This window comes from Zootoca vivipara, chromosome 2, assembly GCF_963506605.1.
Source record: "Zootoca vivipara chromosome 2, rZooViv1.1, whole genome shotgun sequence".
Classification (NCBI taxonomy): Eukaryota; Metazoa; Chordata; class Lepidosauria; order Squamata; family Lacertidae; genus Zootoca; species Zootoca vivipara.
This window is the reverse complement of record NC_083277.1, coordinates 18,313,709-18,327,908: the sequence shown is the minus strand read 5'-3', so window position 1 is coordinate 18,327,908 and position 14,200 is coordinate 18,313,709. Positions and strand designations below refer to the sequence as shown.

Below are 14,200 nucleotides of genomic sequence, written 5' to 3'. Positions count from 1 at the left end.
AACTGCCTCCGCAGTAGTTCAAGTCACACACATCTGCAAGAGTAGAATATGGTGTTGTGTTTTGACTGAGGTTCTTTCGGGATTTAAGACGACATCTTATCAAGGTTCGTGACCTGTGCATGCATGCGCGCATGAAGTGTAGATGTACTTCGTTCTCAAGAAGCAGACGCAGAAGGTTAGACCACTAAAACGGATCAAAATGACCTCATCTTTCTACGGTATGTATCTGCGGGGGGCGGGGACGCTTGTCTAAACAAGGGTGTTTTAATCAGCAGGCGCCGAAAAGCGCACAGGGGAAGCGCCTACTTGAGATCAAGAGGCAGGGAGTTCCAAAGACGGTCGACCGCGTCTTGCAAAGGCACCGGTAGCAGTGCCGATTCCGCCGATGGGAGCGGGGGTGGGGGGCGCGCACGTGGAGTAAGGGGTGGGTAGGTAGCCCGTCTAAGGAGGCTGGGGTGGGTAGTCAGGTGTTTCAAGCTGTTCAGTAGTGGAAATGGGGGGGGGGGGTGCCAAACCTAGAAATTGTGGTTGTGTTTTTTTAAAAAAGAAAATAATAATGAGAGAAAAACTGTGTAGTGGCTGAGAAAGAGCCAGTTATTGATGTCACTCTGCTTTGGAGGCGCATGAGATCATCATTTTGCTCAGACAGGTCTGCTTCCGATCAGCACCTAGATGAGAGACTTTTTTTGGAAGAAAAACGAATTATCAGTGTAAGAAAATATTTCCCCCAGCCTATCGCGAGGATACGCACACACTCTGTTCCTTCCTTCCTTGGAGGTCCCTTCCAACGCTACGATCCTATGACTCTTATGAAATAGCACAGCTAATTTTTATTTTTTTTACAGGCAGATCATATGCTTATTCAGTCCCATGCAAGTGTGTATTCAGCAGCTTTATGCTCTGTGAGGGATAAACTACAGTTCCCAGGATTCTTGGGGAGGAGCTATGTTTTAAATGTGTTTTAAGTGTAGTAGTAGTAATAATAATAATAATAATATAATTACAATTTATTATTTATACCCCGCCCATCTGGCTGGGTTTTCCAACATAATAATAATAATAATAATAATAATAATAATAATAATAATAATAAAGCGATAAAACACCAAACATTAAAAACTTCCCTAAAATGTATTGGTGTTTATACTAGGGGTGGAGAACCTGCTGGACGCTGTTTCCCATCACCATGTTCGTTGGGAGTTGTAGTCATAAAAACGGCCCACCAATTCCTGCATTGCAGGGGGCTGGACTAGATGACTCTTGGGGGTCCCTTTCAACTCTACAATTTCCCTGATCGCGCCCATCCACTGCTTCCAATACACTTGGCCGGCCGTAGCCAGCAGAGGGCTCTATATGAGAGCGGATTGACTTGCTGGGAAATAAGGGGAGGGAGAGAGCAAAGTGAAGGGTCTTTTGCGCTTCCGGATCAAGGAATTTGCTCATCTTCTTCCTTGCAAGTTTCCGGTTTCCCAGGCACTGGAGAGGCGGAGGTCCCTTGCCAGACTAGCCAAGGTGAGGCTTCTTTCCCAGGAGAATAAATGCGCTGCTGCTTCTGCTGTTTGTCTTTGGGATCAGAGTGGGAATAAGAAGGTAAGGGGGCAAATGGCCATCTCCAACTGCCCTACCTGCAGTTCTCAGCCTGCAGAGAATGCTGTATTATGAACTGCATTTTCCCAAAGGACAACAGGTGTTTTAGAGAAGCAAGGAAGTAAAATCAGGAAGTAAAGAATTGAGTGCTTGCAAAGATTCGGAGCAGAGTCTTTTCCACGAAGCTGTGGCAAGGTTAGGCGACCTGTAGCCTTTCAGATATATATTAAAATTATTTGTGTTTAAAATGCATGCCCTCCCTCCACAAAGCAACTTATAAACTTCAAGAAATAAAAGCAGCAATTAAAAGACAGTTAAAAATGATATTGTATGTAGTGCAAAAGGCAGAAAAAAAATCCTTAAATGGGCCACCAAGACCTTCAGCAATATCCAAGTGGTCCGTAGGGGAGAAAGTCTGGGAAACACTATAATAGATTGGTTCAAGGGAAATAAATAAATAAAGGATGATTATTGGATGCCAAGATCCAAGTTTGGGGTTAGTTCTCTTTGGTGAGAGAACCCCAGTAGAGATTGAAAATCACAAAAATTGCAGCAAAGTGTGGAAATATATGCTGCTACCAGGGGCCCCAAACTAAGACCCGGGGGCCAGATGCGGCCCAATCACGTTCTAAATCCGGCCCGTGGACGGTCCAGGAATCAGCATGTTTTTACATGAGTAGAATGTGTTATTTAAAATGCACCTCTGGGTTATTTGTGGGGCCTGTCTGGTGTTTTTTACATGAGTAGAATGTGTGCTTTTATTTAAAATGCATCTCTGGGTTATTTGTGGGGCATAGGAATTCATTCATATTTTTTTTCAAAATATAGTCCGGCCCCCCACAAGGTCTGAGGGACAGTGGACCGGCCCCCTGCTGAAAAAGTTTGCTGAGACCTTCCAAAGTCCCCCTCTTCCCCTCGCATAGAAAAACACCACACATTTGGTAAGTTAAAAATGGTTTACTTGCAAACTCTCACAAAGCCAGATTCATGTGCTTTTCCATACAGCATTCCAAAAAAGTTGCACAGGTATCGGTAGTAAAACTTCCTTAGTTTTGAAAGTTAGTGGTGAAAGTTCCTACGTTATTGGTGTAGGAACTGTTGAAGCCATGCAGTCTGAGCTGGAGCAACCAGCACAGGATGAGCTTCCCAGGTAGACTGTACAATAGGGCTTGATTACCTTCCTCCCAAAGTGAGGGGGAGCGACCTAGGCTGAGCCTGGCAGGACAGCTTACTCTATGGTCTTAACCCCTTCATGTCGACTTCAAGTCGACTTAAACATGTTGGTTATATGAGACTAGTTACCCCACAATAAGACCATCCATGAGCATGATGCTTTACAAATTCTAGAGGAGTGGTGCCTGGACAATTTGAAATTCCACAAAAGGAAGAAGGGAAGGGAAATAAAAGCAGGGGGTTAAACTGGAAGAATATACATTAAGCTGCAATCCTATATAGACTTATCTAGGAGCCAGACCCATTGAGCTCAGTGGGGCTTATTTCTGAGTAAACATGCGTAGGAATGCATCACTAGCTACAGCCCCAAACCTGGTGGCCTCCAAATATTTTGGACAATTCATAATAATAATAATAGTTTTATTATTTATACCCCGCCCATCAGGCTGGGTTTCCTCAGCCACTTTGGGGAAACTCAGATCAGCCATGATCATTGGTTGTGCTGGTTGGGCCTGGTGTGAGTTGTAGTCCAAAACATATGGAGGGCACCAGGTTGGGGAAGCCTGTAGGATATGGGTATTAAGGGCATGTGAAAGGAAGGGGATGCAGGCCTATGCATTAGCATCCTGTCTCCGACCTCGTGAGGATTTCCCAACCTTTGTCATGTTGGGGCAAAACCTCTGCATGGAAATTCCTGCTGCGATTTAGAAATCTGGGTGGTTGAGGTTCTAAATTGAGCAGGGAGCTTCCAGTCATAGAGAAGGCGCTCTGCACCAGAAGTTATGCCCTGATACCTGTGGGTGGGAGGGGCTACAGGACTTTGGGGGTGGAGCTAAATGCACAATGCCCACCGTCCTCTTCACCATGTGAAGGGAGGTAACACACAATTTCCTCTCCCATTTAAATGACTGAAAACTGGGTTTCCTCCAGTATCTTTGCAGGGAATGGTTTGTTTACTGCAGGCCCTCCAGACGTTTTTGGCCTACAACTCCCATGGTCCCTAGCTAACAGGGCCAGTGGTCAAGGATGATGGGAATTGTAGCCTCAAAACATCTGGAGGGCCGAGGTTGAGGAAGCCTGGTTTATTGAATTCTCTGTGTCTTGCCAGAATGAAGAGGAGAAAGTGATGGACCTTTTATTTATCTTCTTTTGGCATCTGGTACGTCATACATATCCTGTGCGGAAGAATAAAAGTGAAGGGCTTGAAAGAGGGTAACTCCAGCTAAGTAAACGGACAGATCTGGCTACGGAATATTGCTGGTCCGAACACGATTTAATTATCCGCCATACAGCAAAGTCAGCTTCTAAATATTTTGACTTTGGATAAACCGTTCAGCCTGAAGCTTCAGTTTTGTCCCTTATCGAGAAACCTGCAAAGCAGCAACTCTTCTCAGTTTTTGGTGCTAAGGAGACACACTGGAGAATAAACTCGCCTGCGGCATCACATGGGAGAGAAATTATTTAAATGCCCCAATTTTGGGGAAAGCTTCCTGGGCCGCTCAGATCCTTTCGAACATCAAGCCCACGCAACAGGCGAACTGTACAAATGCCTGGAGTGTGGGAAATGTTTTGCTCACAGCAAGAACTTTAGCACCCACCAGAGAATCCACACTGGGGAAAAGCCTTACAAGTGCCCCGAATGTGGGAAAAGGTACGGTGCCAGCTCAACTCTGAGCAGGCACAGAAAAATCCACATGGAAGAAAAGCCCTATAAATGCCCCGAGTGCGAGAAGAGTTTCAGTTACAAAGCAGACCTCGTTAAGCACCACCGGGTTCACACCGGGGAGAAACCTTACATCTGTGGCGAGTGCGGGAAAAGCTTCAGTCAGAGCTCAAACTTTGTGACGCATCAGAGAAGCCACACGGGAGAGAAACCTTACGAATGCCCCGACTGTGGGAAAAGTTTCACTGTGAGTTCGAGCCTTATTGAACACCAGCGAGTCCACACCTCTGAGAAGCCCTTTTTGTGCGCGGAATGCGGGAAAAGCTTCAACCGGAGCTCCCATCTCAATGTGCACCGGAGAATTCACACAGGAGAGAGGCCCTTCCAGTGCCCCGATTGTGGGAAAGGCTTTACTATCCTTTCCACCCTTAGTAAACACCAGAGAATCCACACAGGAGAAAAACCTTATCAATGCCCCAACTGTGAACGGAGCTTTAGGGTGAGCTCAATTCTTACGCAGCATATTAGGACCCACACAGGAGAGAAACCGTATGTTTGTCCCGACTGCGGCAGAAGCTTCAGCCAAAAATCACCCCTCATCGCTCATCAGAAACTTCACTCTCGTAAGAAAACACCATAGGCGACTGTTCTGCGACAAAAGGTGCCATCTGCACTGTACGTTTAAAGCAGTATCATACCACTTTAAAAACAGCCATGGCTTCCTGCAAAGAATCTTGAGAAACTGTAGTTTGTTAAGGGTGCTGAGAGTTGCTAAGGGGTGTCCATTCCCCTCATAAACCTACAATTCCCATAATTCCCTGGGAAGAGGGATTGACTGTTAAATCCTTCTGAGAATTGTAGAATTATGACTGGCAAATCATTGAGTCATAAATATCATAGCTTGGCATAAGAAAATGTGCAGTGATAGGTGATAACTTTCACTCCTAGAAAGGAAGGAAGGAAGGAAGAAGGAAAGAAAACCTTCCTTCCTTCCTTCCTTCCTTCCTTCCTTCCTTCCTTCCTTCCTTCCTTCCTTCCTTCCTTCCTTCCATATCTTTCCACTTTTTCTTTTTTAAAAAATACAACCTTCCCTTTCCTCCCGATTAAGGAAGTGATTGTTAAACCACTGTGAGAACTGCAGTTCTGTGAGGGAAATAAGGGTGTTCAGACTACAGCTCCCAGAATTCTTTGGGGGAACCCATGACAGTGTAAAATGGTATCATAGTACTTAAAATGCATGGTGTGAATAGAATGCCAACTCCTTTTTTATTTAAAAAAAACCTTTTAAAAATGAGCTTTATTTATTTATTAAACGTTGTGCCCTGCCCTTCCTCCTTAGGGATCCCAGCATGGCAAACATCAAATGTTAAAACAGTACAATTTAAAATAAAAATATTTTTAAAACTGCCTAGAAACATTTAGGGCATCCAACACCATAGTACTTCAAACAGATTTTATACATATATATATAATAACTTTTATTAATTTTATAAAGAAAAGAATAACAAAGACATACAAAAGACAATCCTACAACAACAAAATCACTCCCCCCCCCAAAAAAAACCCCAGAGTCCTTTTTGCTGGGGATAAACCAGACTGAAATTCCCAGGTGCCAGGAAAAGTTATTCATGTACGCGACAGCTGCGGCCCATGTTTTGTTAGCCCAAAAATGGAAAGTGAGTGAGGGCAACTTACCGGTAAGTTGACAGAATATGGACAACTTGCAGATTTAACATATAGAATAAGAGAGCAAGAAGAACATAAAGAAGATTGGAAATATATGGAAATATATTGGAAATATTGAATATATGGAAAATAACTGTGTACAGCTGAAAACGTTGGCAGCATTAAGATAAATTCAACACAATAAATAATTTTTGATGGATGTAAAAGTGGAAATTTTGATTTGAATAGTTATTGTAATAGTAACATATGCAGGGATGTGTGATATGTAAAATGAACCATGGAAAGAGAAGAAGGGAAGTCGCTGGATATTTCAAAGTTTGTAATACGTTTATTTGAAATTGTAAAACAGAAATTGTAATAAAAAGTATTATTTAAAAAATACATTTAAATTGTCCACAGTGTCAAGTGTAAATTTGTCGGAAGCATAAGCTTTTGCAAAAATTGCAAAATGACCCTCTGGAAACTGCATCTGCCACAGCAAAACAGCAAAATGCCATAAGATAAATTCTTACTTGTAAAATCTATGGGGGCGCAAGCTCTCATGGGCTAATTAGTTCATAGAAAATACATACTGTATTAGTATTACTACTAATTAACTTGTTAGCTCCTTGACATAAGGCAGTCTAAGTGGTTCACAATCAAGTTTTTAAAAAATAAAAAAAATCCTTCAGTAGCACCTTAAAGACCAACTAAGTTTTTATTTTGGTATGAGCTTTCGTGTGCATGCACACTTCTACATACAACATTATATTCCACCATGGGGCGAGAGGCAGGACTCTGCAACCCAGAGCAATACTAGCATGACACCTCTGCTTGGTTGAATAAAAAACCCCATCAAATTCCTGGGCGAAGAAAAAAGTCTTAAAGCGACCCTGTCACGAAACGTTGGCAGCTCCCATTGAGCAGAAATTCATCAACTTATTTTAAAGCATTTATATATTGCTTTGATGCAATCACATAACCTTAAGTTATAATTTCGCCGTTACAGGAAGACTAATTGTGCTGGAGACACGATGCTGCCGTATGCCAGGCTTCGCCAACCTGGTGCCCTCTGTACTGGTTGGAGTTGCTGGGAGTTAGAGGCCAATCACTGCCAACATCCCTCCAAGGCCCCAAGCAGCCTTTCTCCAGAGTATGCCACCTGTATAGCTGAAGCATTTGTATGCTGCAGGAGATAGTGACAGCAACCGTGCTGTTCTGCGAGGTTTTCTTTTTTGCTCAGCTCAGGGCCGTCTTAAGCACCTTTGGCGCCCTGGTGCGACGGATCCCCCCGCCGCCCCGTTTTCCAGCGCGACGGGCGAGACGGGCTCAGCGCAGTCGCTGAGGGCGCTGCTGTGCAACAGGTGGGCACGCGGGCTTGCTGCGTGGCGGAGCGGCCGGCGGGCAGGCCACCCAGCCTGGCCGTAGAGCCGGCCCTGGCTCAGCTTCTAACTGGTGGGGTTCCTTCTGCTGAGCGGATGGATGCCTTCATAGCTCCTGGAACGAGAACAGAAAATTAAGTGGCTTGTTCCTGAAAAGAAGCACTGGGCTGTTATCCTGACATCATGGCAGGCCCTATCCACATGGATAGGATTTTGGCCACGTGTATCTGATAAAACACTCTCTGCCCAGGCACTTTTGCACTCCGCTGACCTCTGTATGCCAAGGATGCTGCTGCTGTTAAGTCTTTCCTGCCGTAAGATAACTTTCCACATTGACTGCTCTGTCAAAGGACCATTGCATGTTGCAGAGGATTCTGGGAAATGTTCTGCAGCATACAGTCTGTTCATGGGGAGTGTTATTGGGTTATCGTTCTTATTTTGATGTTATATATTGTGATCTTTTCTGTGAACTGCCCTGGGACCTCCGGGTCCAGGGCGGTACATGGGCGTACCCAGTGAGGGGCAGGGGGCAGCTGCCCCCCCCCAGAAGCAACAAAAATTACCGTATTTTACGGACCATAACCCACACTCCCCCCCCCCGAAAACTGAAGGGGAAAAGTCGCTGCGGGTTATGGAAATTGGGCTGTTTCCGCCCCCTCCGTGGCTGCAGCCAGCGACAGGAACGGGGGGGGGGAGAAGCAGCCTGAGCTGGGGGGGGCGGACGGGAGCTCCTTCCTAATAATAATAATAATAATAATAATAATAATAATAATAATAGTTTATTATTTATACCCAGCCACTCTGGGCGGCTTACAACAGAAAAATGAAATAAAACAATTAAACATTAAAAGCCTCCCTAAACAGGGCTGCCTTCAGATGTCTTCTAAAAATCTGGTAGCTGTTTTTCTCTTTGACATCTGATGGGAGGGCGTTCCACAGGGCAGGCGCCACCACCGAGAAGGCCCTCCTTCCTTCCTTCCCCCCTCTTTCTTTCTTCCTTCCTTTCTCTCTCTCTCTCCCTCCCTTCTCTCTCTCTCACCCCTTTCCTTTTCTTTCTTTCTTTCCTTCCTTCCTTCTCTCTCTCTCATCCCTCCCTCCCTCCCCTCTCTTCCCTCCCTCCCCACTTCCTTCCCTCTCTTCCCCTCTCTTGCAACCCCCCCCATTTTTGATCCTGGGTATATAAATTCAAACAAACAAACAAACAAACAAACAAACAAACAAATAATGGTGTAACTTTCAGATTGCTCTCTGAGTTTGGCTGCTCTTTCATCCATGCAGCAGGCTGAGCTACATCTTGGGGGTGGGGGTGTCATTCTTTCTCTGCCCCCCTACCTGCAAATACCAATACCAGCACACTAGTTTTTGACCCAAACCGTTACAGCGGTTAAGACTGTGTCTAGGGACTTAGGAGAGCCGGGTTCAAATCCCCACTCAGCCATCAAGCTCGCTGCTGGGTGACTCTTGGCCACAGCCGCTGCCTCTCAGCCTAACCTACCTCACAGGGTTGTTGTGGGGATTAAAGGAGGAGGGGGAAGAACCATGTATGCCACCTTTGGCTCCTTGGAGGAAAAGGTGCGGGTATAAATGAAATGAATAAATAAATGAAATGAATAAATAAATAAATAAATAAATGCAACAGGCAAAATGCAAAGGAAACTCTGGGAATCTCTCCCGAAAGCCACAGAGCTAGCGATGGCCCCCACTTGGGTCCCGCTCTTTGTAAATCGCAAACATTTGAAAAGGGAATAGAGGAAAACTTACCTACGTCTCTTCTGCCGGCAAATTAGTACACCTGCCACAACTGTGGCTACAGCTATTAACAAAGCAACAACGGGAATCCCTATTAGCGCAGCCTTGTTTCCGCTGCCTTCTGGAGAACAGACAAGAAAAGGAAAGGTGAGGTGACAGGATTAGAGAGAGAGAGAGAGAGAGAGAGAGAGAGAGAGAGAGAGAGAGGAGAGCCACAAGAAGTCACTTGGATGTCTCCACCCTACAACCAGGCTGAGTCCAACTGAACACAGTCTAGAGCAGGCATCCCCAGACTTCGGCCCTCCAGATGTTTTGGACTACGATTCCCATCTTCCCCAACCACTGGTCCTGTTAGCTAGGGATCATGGGAGTTGTAGGCCAAAACATCTGGAGGGCCGCAGTTTGGGGGTGCCTAGTCTAGAGTATACTTGAATACCTACTCTGTGGCAGTGAGGGCAACAAACAAAAATACTTTCCCCCTGCCTTCAGAGTGTCAGTGTGAGGAGCTGTTCAGCAAGGCTGTTTTGAGGGGTCAGGGTTTGCTGAGGAAACCACTCGGGATGCCATCGTTGGCACAGGTCTGATGGATGTAGCTTTGACCTCTGCTTAGTTACACCCTGTCTGGATTACTGTCCCTTGAAAAGTGCCCAGAAACTTCCAACTGGTCCATCGAGCTGCAGCCAGACTGTTGAACCAGAGCTGAAAGACCATATTCTCCCATATGAACTTGCTTAGCTTCTGCAATCTCTGGGGGAGACCCTTCTCCTAAGTCCCGCCAACCACATTTGGTGGGGTGGACATGGGAGAGGGCCTTCTCGGTAGCAGCCCCCAGAGTTTGCAACTCCCTCCCAGAGAAGCTACACGACCTGCCTCTTTGCTATCCTTCCACCAGCAGGTTAAGACTTTCTTGTTCCAGATCTCCGGCTTGCATCACGTCAATGATGGCCGCCCCCCGCTGCCCTCTGTGGGCAGCGAGGAGGTTCAGGCAGGGGAAAGCCAGGATTTATGAGAGCAAACTTCCTGGCAATGCTCCCCAGTGGGGTCTGGGGAGCTCACTGCATCCCACTGTGTCTCTCAAGCCTGTGTCTGCCAACTTGAAAGCCACGACCTGGGAGTGTGTCCCTGCCATGGACGAGCCTCTGTCTCCGGCATGATTTGTGCTTGGTTCCTCCTTAATCTGGAATATTGGTGTTAATCAAGAGGTGCTCTTGGACCAACATACTGTATGCCAATGGGCTGCAATCAATCAGCTGCCGAAAGGACTGGGCTTGGTTCTTTGAAGGTACAATGGTACCTCGGTTTTGGAACAGCTCAGTTCACAAACAACTTGGAACCTAATGCTGCAAAACCGGAAGTAGGTATTCTGGTTTTCGAACTTTGTTTTGGAAGCCAAACGTGCTCCGTTTTGAGTCCCCCGTGTTTCCTATTGCGCTGCTGATTTGCATCCCCCCATTGTAATTCAAGCCTTCCGTTTCCGTGTTTCCCATTGCGCTGCTAATTTGCGCCCCCCCCAATTGCAATTCAAGCCTTCCGTTTCCGTGTTTCCAGTTGCGCTGCTAATTAGCACCCCCCTGTGTTTCCTATTGCGCTGCTAATTTGTGTCCCCATGTTTCCTGTTGCACTGCTAATTTGCACACACACACCCATTGTAATTCAAGCCTTCCGTTTCCAATTGCAGTGTTATGAGGCGATATTTGGAGCTTATATTTTGGTGCTTTTGTTTTTGCTATTTAGTTAGCATTTTTTGTTTTGAGGCTTTTTCAGTTAATTTGATTTGTGACTGTGTGGATCCCAGTTCAGCTACTGATTGATTGATTGATTGTGTGACTGCGGAAATGGATAAAAGCCCCCCATCCAAACAATGACTATCATTAGTGATGGTAAGAATTTTTTTAAAATTTTTATTTTTATCATCTACAATACAGTCTTGTTTGTTTTATAGTATAGTACATTGATTATTGCTTTCATTTTGTGGATCAATAGTCTCATTAGATAGTAAAATTCATGTTAAATTGATGTTTTAGAGGTTGTTTTTAAAAATCTGGAACGGATTAATCCGTTTTGCATTACTTTCTACAGGAAAGAATGCCTTGGTTTTTGGAAAGCTTTGATTTTGGAACAGACTTTCGAAATGGATTAAGTTTGAGAACCAAGGCACCACTGTATTTGAATGATTTGTTTGCTTTTAAGCTTGAGAATCCTCACAACAGCTGAGAAAGGAAGGGGGAGGACAAGGTGCTTTCTGCTTTCATATGGTTTTCAAATTCTCTCCTTTCTTCTTGTCCTCCCCTGCAAAATGAGAGAGATGTGTGTAGCTGTTGCTATGTTATTCTGTCTGTCACCGTGGAAAAGAGTGAGGAGGCTTTCGATTTATGCTCAACAAGGAATCTAACAAGGTAATTATGCCCTCCCCCCTCGACTGAGGCTGAATGGACTTTATTTAAAATTGTTTTTGGATCGGACCAGGAGTGTGATGGAGCAATGAAGAACAAGAAGAATGAACGGCTGCCAAAGAGATCCGGCAAGAGGCCAAATTTGAGAAAAGATTTTGTTTTTAACTGTGTGCAGAGGAAGAACTCCAGAGTGGAATTTTAATGGTGGAGACTGGACATATATTGTGTGAGTTATTTATGGCTGCAGCTCGTACTCTAGGTGGTGAACATTGGAAGGAATGGAATGGGAACTTGTCCCATCCAGGTAAACACTGCAAAGAACTGAACAATGGAAGGGAATTATTAATTCTCCCAGCACACCACATCTGAAGGACTACACACATGAAATGGATTTTATACTTATAAGATGTAACAGAGGCGCTGCTTGTAAGGAGGGGAAAGTGTTCAGCTGGAATGATAATGTAACTGCGTATGAAAGATGAAAACTGGACACTAAATAAATGACGCAGCTATAGGAGGAAATGACCGACATATGTTTGCAACAGGAGCGGGAAACCTGATTTCAATAAACTGTACTAAATTTAAGTAATTTGGTTGGATTTGTAATAATTTGGAAAATTATTAATCAAAATAATTTGGAAAAAGATTTTCCTGTTCCAACAGAACTTTGGGATTTAAGAGATATTTAAGGGAAGGACTTTAAATAGTGCTGCACTGTTTTTATTATTTGTGTTTTAATAAATCAGTTTTTCACATTGCTTTAAATATTTTAGAATTTAATTAACCTTTAATGATGACCTTTTCTATGTTTTTAGCTTTCTGCATTTTATCTGTCCTGTTTTAATTTGTGTAAGCTGCCTTGCATCCTGGTTTGGGGAAAAGGTGAGGTGTAAGTAAATATAATAATAACAACAGTAATAATTGTTTTTGTTCTTTTGCAAACCACTTTGAGAGGTGGGGTTTTTTGTTTTTTGTTTACACTCAAGCGGTGCATGCATTGCGTAAACTAAAATATGTAAATAAATGATATGGATGTACTAATCCTCTCTCCAACCGCAAATCCCAAGATTGTGGTGAAACCTTCGCTTTGATTGGTTAAAGTTGTTGCTGGGGAGAGCTAAGTATATCTATGAAATGCATGCAGTAACCAATCATGTTATATAACCAAACAGCAGAAATAGCGCTTCATATTTCATAATTGTCCTGGTGAGGTTCAAGAGTCAACAAAAAGCCACCAGAGGTGTTCTGCAATTGTCTGCCCACTGAAAGGCTTGAGTGGATGTAACTAGATACAGTGGGACCTCGACTTACGATTTTAATCCGTTCCAAATGCACACTCGTAGGTCGAAAACTTCGTAAGTCGAGTTTCCCATAGGAAAAGCGGTTTCCGCATCTAGCCGCGAATGGATTTCCATTCGGATGTCGAGAAAATTGTAAGCGCGCGGCCACTTTTTCCGCTCGTAAGTCGAAAACGTTGGATGTCGAGGAGCTCGTAAGTCGAGGTCCCACTGTACTGAAATCTTTGCCGACTGGCTCAGGAAACGAGTTGGCTCAGTAAGCAAGAAAGGAACTTTTTCTTTTTCTTTTAAAATAACTTCTCATTTGTGGTGAGTTTCCAGCTAACCCCAGAAACAATTTTAGCAGAATAAAGGCCAGCGGTGTGTGTGTGTATCGCTGCCATCCCTTGGCATTCAAAAATAAATCAGTAGCAAATGCGTACCACCCTCTTCCTAACAGAGATGTGCAATATTTTTCTGTAACCAAAGTACCTACCCCAAGGGATGATTTTCACCCCCAGGCTGCTGTGTTGCACCCTGCAAGCGTAACTGTGCTGATCCTCTGACTTAATAACCAGAGTACTCCTGATCTGGTAAGTCAGATCGTGGTTAGGCAGTATCTCAGTGGAGTTGAAGTCTGAGCTGGGCAGCTCCTTCTCATCCTGCAACCAGGAGACGTTGATGGGTTGTGGGTAGAATCCGATGACTCGGCAAACCAGCAGCAGAGAGTCGGGGGCTGGCGGGGTCTTGTGGGTGAAGACCCCAATGACTGGCAACACTGAGAGGGCAGAACAGTTCAGAACGCAAGTTACATATGCTTAGAAAACCATGCCACGCCATGCTCTGCTCTGGCCCGAGCCTCCCAGAATCTGAGATGATTTGCACAAGCACTGCGTGTGCGGCACCCGTTTGAGATTGCTGCCTGCAGTCTGCTCCCTGTCTTCTTGTGTACAGAAAAGTCGCAAGTAGACTCAGCTGTGTAGGAGGTTATGCTTTCTATGTGTCGTTACATTTGGGGGTGCTTTGAGGTGGGATTTGCAAAACATTTAATACCTATTAAATCAAACTGGTGTGTGTGTGTGGTCAACAACAGGTAAGGTGGCAGTCGCAGATCCTTTGCATCCCGGTCATCATGTTTGATTTACTTCCATCTGAACGTCGCTACAGGTCTCTATACACAAAAACGACTAGGTACAGGAATAGTTTTTTCCATTGTGCCATCAAACTGTTAATTTCGTAATTGTGTAGCAGAAGGGGAGGCCAGTTATGGGTTTACATTGCAATGTAGCCGAAGCAAAATTCCAAGTATGT

General features: G+C 44.6%; 2 protein-coding genes across 2 annotated transcripts in view; one reads left to right on the top strand and one right to left on the bottom strand.

Moving 5' to 3' along the window:
• Nucleotides 1-5,383, top strand: part of LOC118080918 (zinc finger protein 345-like) — a 32,287-nt gene extending 26,904 nt beyond the window's left edge. Inside the window, exons 8-9 of the mRNA XM_035106947.2 lie at nucleotides 4,362-4,411; nucleotides 4,496-5,383. Of these exons, the coding sequence (XP_034962838.2) occupies nucleotides 4,362-4,411; nucleotides 4,496-5,063 (618 nt within the window). The 3' untranslated portion in view covers nucleotides 5,064-5,383. The remainder of the gene's footprint in view (nucleotides 1-4,361; nucleotides 4,412-4,495) is intronic.
• Nucleotides 5,384-6,333: 950 nt separating this feature from the next.
• Nucleotides 6,334-14,200, bottom strand: part of LOC118080922 (antigen-presenting glycoprotein CD1d-like) — a 22,700-nt gene continuing 14,833 nt past the window's right edge. Inside the window, exons 5-7 of the mRNA XM_035106954.2 lie at nucleotides 13,386-13,667; nucleotides 9,232-9,340; nucleotides 6,334-7,585 (exon numbers count right to left, since the gene is read on the bottom strand). Coding sequence (XP_034962845.2) covers nucleotides 7,537-7,585; nucleotides 9,232-9,340; nucleotides 13,386-13,667 — 440 coding nt within the window. The 3' untranslated portion in view covers nucleotides 6,334-7,536. The remainder of the gene's footprint in view (nucleotides 7,586-9,231; nucleotides 9,341-13,385; nucleotides 13,668-14,200) is intronic.